General features: G+C 57.5%; 1 protein-coding gene across 1 annotated transcript; it reads left to right on the top strand.

The window, feature by feature from the left end:
• LOC147414019 (peptidyl-prolyl cis-trans isomerase H-like) lies at positions 1-6,508 on the top strand. Its single transcript, XM_086476237.1, has 9 exons — positions 1-66; positions 647-711; positions 1,076-1,099; positions 1,611-1,655; positions 2,098-2,140; positions 3,106-3,198; positions 4,743-4,830; positions 5,125-5,165; positions 6,418-6,508. The coding sequence occupies exons 1-9, from the start codon at positions 1-3 to the stop codon at positions 6,484-6,486; spliced, it is 534 nt and encodes a 177-aa protein (XP_086332363.1). The 3' UTR covers positions 6,487-6,508.
• The last annotated feature ends 6,438 nt before the right edge of the window (positions 6,509-12,946 follow it).

Here is a 12,946-nt window from a genome sequence, read left to right as displayed (position 1 = left end):
ATGGCGGTGCTGGCGTCCAACCCCAACAACCCCGTGGTCTTCTTCGATGTCGCCATCGGCGGGCAGGTGGGCGAGGGCGCCGCCGCCCCGGCCCCGGCCCCGGCCCCTGGGGCTCTCGGGAGCCGCGCGGCGGGGCCGGGGGCCGCGGGTGCAGCGGGAGGGGCCGGCGGGGGTGCGGTGGGGTGTTGCGGGGGTGCAGCGGGAGGGCGGGGGGGGCTTGTTGGGGAGGGGAGGGGAGCGGCCAGGGGTGCAGGGCGGGGTCTTTTTGTTGGTGGTGCGGGAGGGGGTTGGCCGGGGTGCGGGGGGGGCTGTTGGGTCTCGTGGGGAGTGTAGGAGCGCAAGGGTGGGGGTGCGCTGGGAGGGGGCGGTCGCAGGGTCCGTCGTGGGGCTGTGAGGGGCGCAAGTGGTTGGAGGGGCGCGTCGGGGTTCAGCGGGGGCTGTGGGGTTGCAGGGGCGCGTGGGCAGGGGCTTGGGGCAGTGCTGCGGGGGAGGGGTGTGGAGGTGCAGGGCTGCATCGGGAGGGGGCTTGCAGGGCTGGGGTTGCAGCAGGAGGCTGACTTGGCGGGAGTTGCCTGGGTGCAGCGGTGGGGAGGCCGGTGGGTGCGAGTGGGGCCCAGAAGGCTCATGTGGCCGCCGTCTTGCCCAGGAGGTCGGCCGCATGAAGATGGAGCTGTTCGCCAACGTTGTCCCCAAAACGGCGGAGAACTTCAGGTGAGGAGCGGCCGGCGTTCCTGCGGCTCAGCCTGGAGCCGGCCTGCGAAGGGTTTTCGGTGCAGGAACGTCTCTGGTGGCAGAGCGACTGCCTGCCCCCGCGAACTGCTGCACCTGCTTTGCTCCTCTCTGCGTTGCCAGAGAGATGTGACGGTGCAGCATGCTGATCCCCGGGGGAGCCCGTCTGGCTGGAAGGTGAAGGCCTCCGGTCCCTCTCTGCTCCCTCGGTGGAGCTTCCGATAGGCCCGGTGCATCTATGAAGGGGGCTGCCTTAAGGTCACGGTAGGGCTCTCCTCGCCGCCCGGTTATTTTGCCACGGGCCGACGGATGTGCCTCACGCTCTGCTCTCTTTTTTGTTTTCCAGGCAGTTTTGTACGGGGGAATTCAGGTGAGTGGGTTCTAGTGGGTCTTTTTAAGTAGGCTACTGCGAGGAAGAGGGCTGGGCAAGTAGGAAGAAGGGTCACTTGGGATTTTCTCTCACTGTCCCAGTACAAAAGGAAAGAGGGAGAGAAACCTGCTGGGATGAAGTTGTGCCGGGCTCATCGGTGAGTCGCGGAGGTGGCAGACTTTGCCATTTGGGCATGACTGTGTTCGTGCTCAGGTCGCTCTAGAACGGCCTGTCTGCAACTCGCAGCCGCCCGTGCTGCAGCTTGCCGCGGGATCCCGTCAAGGTGATGGTGTGGAGGTTGTAGGGAACGACGTCAGTTCATGTGCAGGGCCCACCGGAGGTTTCCCTGTGCCTCCGAGAGCACCAGCTGAGAGCCAGGCTGCAGCGCTTGGTTGTGTATCAAGGCAGCTGCTGAGGTACAGGGCAGCCCTTTGGGGCTCCGGATCCCTGGGAGGGTTTTGCGTGGGCTGTCCAGTGAGTCGCAGTGATGTTCCTGTTTATTTCCTTGCAGGAAAGATGGTGTCCCTGTGGGTTATAAAGGAAGCACTTTCCACAGGTAATTCCCCTGCTTTTGTTCAGGCACCTAAATAGCAGCCTGAGCCAGCTGGGGTTTTGAGACGCGCCTTCAAGGCGTTACTGGTCTGGGAGGCCTTTGTGGGTGGCAGCTAATTGTCCTTCTGTAGCTGTGGGGGATTTGGGGGCGCTGTCAGACGTGTACGCTGGGGTCACTGGGAGGGATCCCCCGTTCCTGGTGGGCCAGGTCAGAGATCATTTTCTGGCATCTGTCACCTAATCGCTGTCCCTGGTCGAAGAGCAGTGGCTCCCAAATCACCTGATAGCAACCAGTAGTTAATATTTGTGGTAGACTTGAGACTGTAGCGTTCGTAGGCCCTGATAACTTCCGTGGTGCTGCTGCGAGGCCAAACTCCTTTTTACCACGTAGTATTCTTCTTGAGGCATTTGTCTGCTGAGAACTAAGTATTCTTTTCCTTGTTTAGGGTAATAAAGGATTTCATGATCCAAGGAGGTGACTTTGTAAACGTATGTACCTCTGTATTCCTTTGGGGCTTCTCCTGCGTGGTGTAATAGGCACTGTTTCCAAGGGTGCGTGCTGATTTGGGGGATCTGTTGGCTCTCTTTTGAGGTACCCAGTAGTCACTGGAGGTTTCCTTGTAGCTTTGCTGCCATCTCACTGCAGCAGGCTGTAATGTACTTGGAAAGGAATCGTGAGTCTTGTGTGCACATACCCTCTCCTCCCCCAAAGAGTTCCTCTCTAAAAAGCCCCGTGGCAGTACAGCTCGAGGCTTTTCAAATTGGCAAAGATTTTTTTTTTTTTACCCTGTTGTCCTTCCCCGCCTTCTCCTGTCCCCCCGAACAAGAAACCCTGCGAGTTTGCTTTGCGGAGAGAGACCTTAAGTAGAGAACCGAGAAGCATGTGGTGCAAGAGATCGTTTCTGTGCAATTTTGTCAGTGAATTGTGCCAAAAGAGGACAGAGTTTGTGCCGGCAGTGGTGGTCGTGCTCTGAGTTGGGGAGAAGCAGAGTGTGTGGGGAAGGCTGGAGGACCGTGGGGTCTCTTGGCTGTCCTAGGACCCAGTAAAATGATTTCATTTCTGGAAGTGTTTCAAAACGTGAGGGGGCGTGATGAAGGTTTTTTAATCCAAACTTCCTAAAACTTGGTTGTCTGAAAGTCACTGAGGGGAGTGACCGCACGGCGGGCGGCTCAGCCGCAGCAGACTTTAGGTGGTCGCTAATTGCGATGCTGCTGCGATGCCCCCGCGGGCTTTATTCCTTCCCCTGGAGCTGCTCAAGCATTAGGGCTTGCACCAGACATTGAATGTGTTGGCTCCTGGTGCGTATGGAGGGCAGGGGAGCATCCATTTGGGGCAGAGTTGAGCCCTGTCCTTTTGCGTGGGGCTTTTAAATTTGTGTTTTAATAAACTGAACCGTTGGGTAGCGCTGGCTCAGAACAAGCGCTGAGGCTGACGGGGCACCTCTGTCACCCAGGGAGACGGCACCGGAGTAGCCAGTATATACAGGGGTCCTTTTGCCGACGAAAACTTCAAGCTGAAACACTCTGCTCCTGGGCTGCTCTCTATGGTGAGTAGAAAACACTGCCGTTGTAAGACGGAAAAGCTTTAGGTACTTTCTCTGTGCCCTTTTCCTGGGTGTATCGGGTATTTGCCAGGCAACAGACATCTCCACCGCTGGACCCAAGGGCTGAAAGACCGGCTGTGTAAGTGCTCGTCAGAAGGCTGCTCGTGGGTTAATGCGTGGAGGAACAGCGAAGTCCCGATGATGATCCTGCAGCATCCTTTCTTTTCCCCCGTTGGAGGGCTGGGGCAGGCTTTGCTCGATGAGCTTTGAGAAGAGCTTGGTGGCTCTTGCGGTTTGTGTAGGGTGGCAAGCGGTGGGGTTTTCTTCCTCCCCGATGCTGTTACCGAGCACTGACCTCAGCAAGGGGGAGGCAAAGAGGTGGGGCGTTCCGAAGCCGTAGCAGCGTTCCCAGGGTGCCTTTGCTAACATAGGCTTCCTGTTCCACGCTGTAGGAAAAACTGCAAGCGTTGCCCGTTGCCTGGTAGGAACAGTACCCTGACTTTGGCCACAGACAGCAAGCGGAGCCGGTGCTGCAGCGTTCCTGTCCGCAGCTGCTTCTCGCCCAGCTCTTTCAGCTGCCCTGCCCTTAAAGCACTTGCTTAGAGCATTCGCCATGTGCATTAGTTACTCCTCCCGTTCCAAGCACGGCCCAGAAAGAGGTGTCACGACACAGCTAAGCGAGCAGTGTGCCGTGGCGTGGGACGAGGGATCCCGCGCTGGTCTCGGCAGCTTTGTGTGAAAGCGGCGTGGCTCCGGAGTCGCTCTGCCGGGCCAAGCCGTGGTCCCTCCCAGCTGGGTCCTTCCGCAGCTGGCTAGCGATAAGTAAAACTGCCACGGGACTGTGTCCCGTGCAGCCCTGCAGCTGCAAAACGTGCCCAGTTCACTTGCCGGCCCAGAAACGGGCTTTAGTATCTCCTGGGTGTCCAAAGAGCTTTGAAAAACCGGAATGGACTTAAGCGTGGCAGAGCCGTGTTCTTAGCAGAGCGCGCACGCTCCGGGTGCTGCGCTCAGGTGTGAATTCAATTTGCCGTCCGCATCGCGCTGTTCCGTGAGCCCTGTGCCGCTGGGATCGTTGCCTTTCTCATCCTGGTCGTCAGAACAGACATGTTTGGGTTGGTTTGTCCTGAGGAAACCTTCCAACTAGCAGAAAGCTGCTTTTTTTTTTCTGCCCTGGTTTCTGTCTCTTCAGTTTTCCCCGGGACAATACTGCAGCCAGGAAGGACTCGCCACCAAAAAGTTTGGCCTTTTTTCAGGAGCGTGCCCTAGAGCCCAGATTTCAGCGCGATCTTGTGCTGAACGTGCCTGCGTAGAAGTACGGTGGGAAGTTGGTGAGAGCGGCATGACCAGACTGGGTGGCGTGCCGCGTCCCAGCCCGGGGTGCTCTCCTGCGGATGCGTATCTGCTGCCCGTGGTTTGTGTAGCCACAAGCTAAAAAGAAGCTAGGCTGGGTCTAGAGCAACAGCTTTTTCCTACGTGAGGCGCGTCTGCCTTCGGTTTTGGCAAGTCTTTGATTGTACACTGTTGGTATTTTGCCATTCTCCCCCCAGGCAAACAGTGGTCCCAGTACCAACGGCTGTCAGTTTTTCGTTACGTGCTCCAAATGTGACTGGTTGGATGGGAAACCCGTCGTGTTCGGTGAGTACCGGCAGCGGCAGCCTGGCGTCCCGGCTGAGAGACACTGCCTGTGGCGCAGCTGCTCGAAGAAACAGCCGGGGACTGCTTGTTCTTCGCCCCTCGCTTGTGGAGCACGTTTTAAGAGGGATCGTTTCCTTTGCCCGTTTAGAGCTCGGAAGCCAGCCCTGACGTGGCCAGTAGCTTTACACTGCACCAGACTTTCCAGCGGGACCAAAAGTGCATGTACCTGTGATGAGTGGCGGGGAGCAAAGGTAAATCCGGCCGTATTGAGATGGAAGAATTTTCTCATTCTAGGTAAAATCGTCGATGGGCTGTTGGTCATGAGAAAAATGGAAGTAAGTTGAATTTGCCCATTTCTCCGCGAACGTCCCCTTGGGCAAGTGGTACAGAGGATTGACAAGGGTGGTTCTGTTCTCTGCCGCTGTCTGTTTAGAGGGTACCAGGGAACAGCAGCGTTGATAACTGGTATTACTGGTTGTCGTTGTTATAAAATGGCAGGAAAGGCGTTGAGGCAAATGCTATCCTATAGATTGACTTTAGAAATGCTGTGCTGTCGTGGTTGCTGGTTGGTCTTTGAGCGGGGATTGTGTTCCTGTGGCTTTATGTGCGACGCTTTGCATTTGTTGGGGAAGCTGAATTGAAAAGCTGTTCCGTCAGCAACCCAGACGAGGGTGTGAAGCAGATCACTTCTGTGCCGTTGCCCGGGATTATTCCGTGGATGCTGAATGATCAGTTCTGCTGATCCGTGATCAGCGTGTTTGATAAGAAAAATGAAAGTCATCTCCTGAAGGGCTTCCAGCGTCGTGACTGGGTGTCTGAGTAGATGAGGAGATGTAACAAACAGCGGTGAGATCGAGACGGGCGAAACTTAACTCCCTGGCCCGCGCCTGGCTAATGTGCGCAAGGGCCTCCACCCTCGGTCTGGGAAGCGGGGCGAGCACAGAGCTGACCCCCGTCCGGTGTTGAGAAAAGGTCCCGTGCAAGGAAGGGTACGGCGCGGTGTGATGCACGTGTTGCTGACCCTCTTTGCCAGGAGCACCGATGGCAGGGTTGCGGTGTGCCTGCCTTGTGCGTCACTGCAGCGAGGGGCGAGTTGAGGGAAATAAGTAAGAGACTCAGAAAGGAGCAGCTGAGTCCAGCAGAAGGAGAGGTTCAGAATGAGGGTTGCTGTGGGACTGTCTGGTGTTTGGATTCCGCAAAGGCCGTACAAAGGCAAGTTTGCTTCGCGTGTTGCAGCTGTAATTAGTAACTTTCAAGCTTTAGGCCAGAGCAGCCTCAAGCGACGTGATGCCTGCTGTATCTCAGGAGGAGCTCTCTGGCTTTAGCTCTGTGCCTTCCCTCCCCTTGGAGGGATCGGGGTCTGGTCTGTATCCCAAACCTCTGCCCGCAGAGAGAGTGCAGCAGCTTATGGCTGGGTCCGTTGCCCAAATGCGTGATGGTGCTTCTGTGTGACTCGGAGCTGTGTCTGGATTTCCCGGTTCCTGATGCTGTAGGCATCTCTCTCTCAGCCGGTCTTGGAGTACCTGTCACTCGCGGGATTTGCCGAGCTTTTATGAGGTTTAACGCTATACGTTTGTCTGTCCTCAGCATGTGCCGACGGGTCCAAACAACAAACCCAAGCTGCCGGTTGTGATCTCCCAGTGCGGGGAAATGTAGAGCAGTGAAACAGAAATGGGGTAAGTGTGTCTTCGCAGGCCGCCAGTGCAATCAGCCTCTGGGCTGCTCTGCTCCTTTCCTTTTCTCTTGACTTAGTTTCGCAGTCCTTTGAGTCTGTAGAGAGCTGACTCAGCTCAGTGAAGCGCCAGCAAATCCCCACCGTTTTTGGCCTTCCATTCGATGATTTCCAGAGAGGTCTGGAATTGCCCACGAAGACACTTTGTCCCCGCTTCCATAACAGAGTCTTTCAGATCTGTGGCACTCCAGACTCTGGGGAGCTCCTCCTGCTTGATGAAGTGACAACAGGGGATGTAATTGTTCTTTCGTTTCCCTGGTACTTCTGGTGGCGTCGATAGGCTTTTGAAGAGAGGGACGACCTTGTTCCCAGGCTTTCTTGCAGATGGGCAGACCCGTGCTGATGGGTGGGGTCCCCTTTAGGGCTGTCCTCAGGCCCAGGCTTGTTCATCATTTCTGCTTGGAGCACATGATCTCTGGCCAAGATCCAGCTTGAGACCGGCAGCTTTTCCCTTCTAGGGACGAGGCCGGTGCCACCTCGCTGACTTCCCAGCCAGGTTTTAGGAACTGCCTTTCTGCAGCCTGCTGCCTCTCAGCTGCCTGGAGACAAGGAGGGCATCTGCCTTGCCCAGCTTCAGCCAGCTGAGTCAGTTACTTGTCCAGACCCTTTAAAATCAGCCGGGAGAAAGAGGCGCTGGTGGGTTTGGGTTCGGAGGCGGGTGCAGAGGCCCGGCATGGAGACCCAGGAGGACGCCCGCGTTCTCTGGCTCAGGGTGAGCTGATGCGTGCAGCAAGTAGCGCTCCCGTGAAAACCGCTGAGGCGGCACCCAGTGTCACTGCACGGTCTTGCTGTTGTAGGATGAGTCGGGAATGGCCGTCCAGCGTTTCGGACCTGTTTCTTCTGCGTTTCAGCGTTCCTTTGCCGGTGCTTAGGCCTGTGCTGGCTCCATGCCGTTCCATCTCCAGCCGGTTCCCCCACTGCCCCAGTCCTCTCTGCAGGCCAGATCCGCGCTCTTGACGTTCTCCTGAAATTACTTCATCATTGGCATCTTACCTTTTTTGGGTTTTCTCACAGTTTGAAATGTAAATAAAGAATTTTGTTAAATATGCGACGTGCTCGGGAAGAGATGCTTCTTCAGGTGAGGAGGACTGCAGAGTCTTCAGCAACGTGTGTTGTCCCTAGCTGGTTCAGCAGGGAGCTTCTACTGGGCGTGGTGGTGCGGGGCCCTGCTGCTGGGCGATTGCGAAATGGGCAAGAAGGGGTGAAGGGAGCATGGCAGAGCACGGCAGTGCCGTCCTACAGCAGCTCCTTTACTGGGCAGGTAAGTCGGGCTGCCTGGCAGAGAGGTTCTTGGCGTCTTGGGAACAGCCAGAGCCTTTCTACACGCAGCCTTGCTGAAGCACAAGGAATTGGCGCGGCGCAGGCTCCATCCCCGTGAGTTTGCTGGGCTCTGGGGCGAGTCGTGTTGTAAACAAGCGTTTGTAAAACCTCCCCTGGCGCGTGGCGGCACGAGGCCGTCGGGCTGTCGTGTGGCACGGGCGTTAGAGGAATTTACCTGGGTGCGACGTGGGTGTTAGGGCAGGGCTTTGGGCTGGGAAGCCAAGAATGCTTATGCTCTAGGAGCAGAAATTGGGCCTCCTTATCCTGCACGGTTACCGAGGGCGCAGCTGAGGCTGCCGGTCGGTGGAAAAACTGACTTTCTCCTTCCAGAATTGGGTTGCAAGCTGACCTACCTGCTGGGGGACACGCAAGCGCCCCTCGGGGGGGCTGGGCTACGGCGTGAGTTTCCTCATCCGGCAGATGAAAACGTAAGGGAGCTGGGACAAAGCCTGTTCTGTCACCTGCAGGCGCTTCATACCGCCCGGGGACGTCCCGCCGCTCCTCGGGCAGCAGGAGTGTGTTGTGTGGGGCTGTCTTGGGGAGGTGCGGGCCGCGCCCTTTGCTTGGGCGTTACCCAGCGCGAGGTGGCAAGCGCTGATGTGCTGGAGGACAGATCCTGCAGGCGGGCTTTGGTGTGCTCTGTTGTCTCGGGGCTGTTTGAAGTCCTTGAAGCAGGCTCCGGCTGTCGGGATTTCCAGGTCTCCATTCCTGGGGCTGCACAGCTCCTGAAGTCACTCGTGCTCACTTCTGTCCAGCCCGAGGCATCTCGCCTGCTTGTACCTGCAGAATCCCAGGTGATGAAAGAAACACAAAGCACACCGCCCCTTTCCTCTGCAGCCCCGAGAACGCTTTCCAGAGGGGTCTCTCCTGTGGGAGGAGGGTTAAAGATTCCCAAGAGCGAGGAGCAAACTGGAAGCTGGTGACAGCTGTGAAATAGAGGTGACCAAAAAGAGAGAGGCTGGGCTGCCGGTGCTGCTCGGGAAATGTGTCCAGATGGCCCTTCCCTGGGGGGCTGCTGAGGCAGGAGCTTGGCTGCAGGCGGCTCGGGGGAGCTCTGCCTGCCAGCTGCAGTGCTGAGGTTTGCGCTGCTGAGGCGGGTACCCAAATTCACTGTACTTTTTCCTGAGGGAAAGCAGCGTATTGCTGGCTCCAGGCTTGATCTGGGGAGTAAAGAGTGAATTTAGCATAGCTTAGTAGTGAGCAGCAATTAGCTAGCTAGACCCAGCACAGGATAAGGGAGCAGAAGCAGCCTTGAAATGTTTGAGACAGTAGGAAGAGCTTGGATGAGAAAGTACACGATGAAGAAGACTCTGAGCCTTCCTCCGAAAGTCCCCAAAGGACGACCACCAGATGACAGCACGCGCGCGCCAAGAGGAGGAAACGTGTTATAATACTTTCTGAGAAACAATTATAATATCCCCAGCTATTCTCGGAACTAATTGCAGACACTCATGAATATGCATGTTTTGAGGTAATACATAGAGTTGTAGAATGTGACCCGTGTGCCAGCTAGGAGGAGCGACCCCCCTTGCACCCAGCGCCGTGCTAAACAGACCTGCTTTGGAACTCTCTGCGAGTTAGAGAGTTTGTCTCCACGCTTCAGGGGCAGCAGCTCTTTCTCAGCCTGATGCATGTGTTTCTGTCACTGCGATCAGCTAGTCTCGCTTCCCGCGTAGCAGGGGTCACAGAGCTTCCCCAAATGAACATCCTCGCAGGCTTCATCACCGAGATTTGAAGGTGTCTCCACAATTTCCTCCCCTAGGGTCCCTTGCATGGTGGATTCCCTATTTGCCATTGTATTTTAAGGCTTGTTTTTCTCTGGACTTCCTGAGCATCGTCCAGTTTTGATATCCTTCTGGTTTCAAGGTCACGGTCCCGATGCAGATCCCTTGCGGGACTGTATGACTGTTGGAAAGCTCTTTCCTTCGTTAGCCGACTTGGAGATCTCCTGGAACCGTAAGTGACCAAGATAGCTTGACAAGGCCTATGGCCATACCCCCCCATCGGTTCTTGCGATGGGCTGACCTTGGCCCCAGTCCCCCCCTGGCCGTGGTGTAACGTGGGAAGCTGGGTCCCTGGCTTGCAGTTTTCACGCTAGGATGGGGGAATGGGCAGTCCTTTGGGGGTGATGTTGCAAGGGCTGATGCCGAGGGGATACGCCTTGGTCGGAAAGGTGGTGGAGTGATGGGTCAGCTCCCCGATACCTTCTTGGTGGTTGCCGGTGAGTGAGGTTTGTCTCCTCTTCTGAGGGAGGAGTGACGTAGGCAAGGGCAGGGCTAGGAATCTGTGACCGGCAAGCCCATTTTTCAAGTGCCCGAGGAAAGTGACTTGGTGGACAAGAAGGCTGGGTTTCCCCCGGACCTTGCCCCTGGGGAATTCAGCAGAGCTCTTGGATCTCTCTGAGCCCACGTAAGGTGAAGACGTAGGGGATGGAGGCAAAGAGGAGGTGAAATGAAAGGTGATCCTTAGAGAAGGGCTCAGGGGAAGGGAGGGCAGCTGCCCCCCAGTCTCTCCCCCTCCCTCTGGCACAGAAGCTCCCCTGGGCAGGAAGGATGGGATGCTGAGGAAAAGGCTCATTAAAGACAAGGCTGCGAAGAGCCCTCTGGCCCGGGGCTGCAGCCTGGCTCCGAAACGGCTCCAGCAGGAGGCATTTCTTTCTGGGAGGAACTGCCCGGGCAGGTGAAAGCAAAGGAGCTCCTGGGGGCGCAGCGCAAGCGCAGGCAGAGGGAGCCGAGCCTGGGCCCTGCATCTGCAGCGTGGAGGGGCCGAGGGGCACCTCAGCCAGGTCCCAAACTGCCGTGGGCAAAGCGCAGACCCTTTGCCCTCCTCCCCGCGAGGGCTGGCACGGGGCTCGGGACCTCTGCGCGCTGCCCGCCCCCTGGGGCGGGGGGTTAGACCCGGTCCCCCACCCGGCTTCAAGCGCCAAGCGGGGCGCTTGGGCCCGTCCGCTCCCCGCCAGCGCAGCCCCCCCCCCGCCGCCGTTCTCCGGGGGCTGATGGCGATGCTTTAACTGCACTCAGGACGTGTCTGAGGCAGCTCCGCCACGTCCCCCCCCCCGGCCTCCCCGCCCCGCCCCGCCCCGCCCCGCCCCGCCGCGGGGATTAACGCTGCCGGGCTCCCGCCTGCTGACTCCCGCTTCTCTCCCGGCAGCCGGGAGCGCCGGGGCTGCACCCAGCCCTGGGAGCGGGGCCGCAGGCGGGGGCCGCCCGCGCGGCCGCTCTGCCCCGTGGCTCCAGGGCTGTGGTTGGGATTGCCCCCGGCTGGGGAAGGGGCCTTGAGGCCCCTCCGTCACTCCTAGCGAGCGTTCAGGATCTCCCCTCTTTGCTCCTCTGGATGTCCAGGTCCCCTCCTTGCTGCTGTGCCTATTCCATTTCCCTCGCCCCCTCCATCTCCCTTCTGGCCCCTGGACCCGTCATCCTTGCGCTCGGAGCCCCTCCTTTTGCCCCCCATCTTCCTTCTCCGCACGTTCTCGTCCCCTCCCTCAGTGCTCGGGTACCTCCCGCTCCCCTCCGCAGGCTTGCACGAAGCAAAGTGGAAGGGGGAAGAGCAGGAGCAAAGGGGAACGACCAGGTCCGAGTACAGATCGAGGGGAGCGCAGAAAAGTGGGCACGTGCCGGAAGGCAACTTCTCCCAGTTTCGTTTCCAAACCTTGTAATTTTGGACTGGACAAGGAACTGGGGTTCAGGGGGAGATCCGGTGGCTTCACCCCCTTCCACCCCTCTTCCATTTTACGGAGTTTATCTACAAATGCCAGCCTCCGGGGGGATCTGGGGTGACGCACGCACACCCTGACGCTTGGGCGAGTTGCAAAAAAGCTGTCGAATCCTGTGGTTGAACTATATGACAGAAATCGCCAGGTCAGCCGATTTGGCGATTGCCCCAAGAGCCCAAAAGCCAAGATTTCACAAACCTCTTTCCCCGTGCAGCTGCGCCATCAGGGTGATTAGAAAAGGGAATCACTGTAGAATCTTCTGTCAGGTTAACATCCATCCCCTGTAATTCCTCCAAGCGGTCAGATGTAAAAGGAAAGAACTTCTGGTAAAGCACATGTAATTGAAATTTCAGTTTTGGAAAACTTTTGCTCTCCTAAGATAAAAGCAACAAGCAGTCAAACGACCGACCTGTTTTAACCCAGCTTTCAAATATTTCCCCGCTCTGACTACTAGGTAACAGGCATTGCACTTGGTAATCCAAACAATTCTGTACTGTCCAAATGTAGGCTGGTAGTAGAGGACTCTTCCTTGAACAATTCACAGACAGTAATGCTCTCCAAAACACGCCACTGTTAAAAACACTCCTATATTTACAAACGAGTGCTGATGCTCTGGCTCTCCTGCAGCTGGAGGCTGTGGTCTCTCCGGGCAAAGCTACGTTCAAGTACCCAATCTCAGAAGCTTGCGAGGGGGACAAGCCTGAGGATGAGTCTTGGCTTGCGGCTTCTCCTTCAGGCTTCACGTCTCGCGTGGCCTGCAGGGTGCTGAGAGAGCCTGGTGGTTCTCGTGATGGGGAGCTGAAAACAAAACAAAGTTCCTCTCCTGAGTCATTCTGCAAACTCCATCTGAGCCTCCGCCACCCGCACGGCCCCAACGCTCCTCCCAGCCTCTCTGTGAGGCAGCGCAGGGCGACAGTCGGTGCCTTTCGCTTGGACCAAGTCTGGGATACTCCTCCTCCAGCCAAGGAGCTGGCGGCCCTCATCTACCCCAGAGCCTCCTCAGACGGTCCGTCACCCTCCATGGCACCCGCAGGCCGTCACCGAGTCCACTGGGCTGGGTCTCCAGCAGGCAGGGAGCGGAGCTGCAGAGCCCCTCTGCCTTCCCTTGCCCATCTGGCGCGGATCGTGGGGATCCCGGCTACACCAGCAGAGAAACAGCTCGAGCTCCCTCCTGCCCCATAGCCTGGGACGTGAGTCACGCAGTCCTGGGCAGCAGCGGTCCTCTACGGCTCATCACCTCTTGTGTGAAGACACGCTTCCAAAAAGCCTGGGCACCAAGCTGATCTCTAAATCCCACCGTGGGCCCCGACAGAGTTTGAAAATGTCACTCCTCCGTCCCATTAGCTTCAGTC

This window comes from Leptosomus discolor, chromosome 20 (genome assembly GCF_034619465.1).
Source record: "Leptosomus discolor isolate bLepDis1 chromosome 20, bLepDis1.hap2, whole genome shotgun sequence".
Taxonomy (NCBI): domain Eukaryota; kingdom Metazoa; phylum Chordata; class Aves; order Leptosomiformes; family Leptosomidae; genus Leptosomus; species Leptosomus discolor.
The sequence above is the reverse complement of the archived record's forward strand: the minus strand, read 5'-3'. Positions and strand labels throughout refer to the sequence as shown.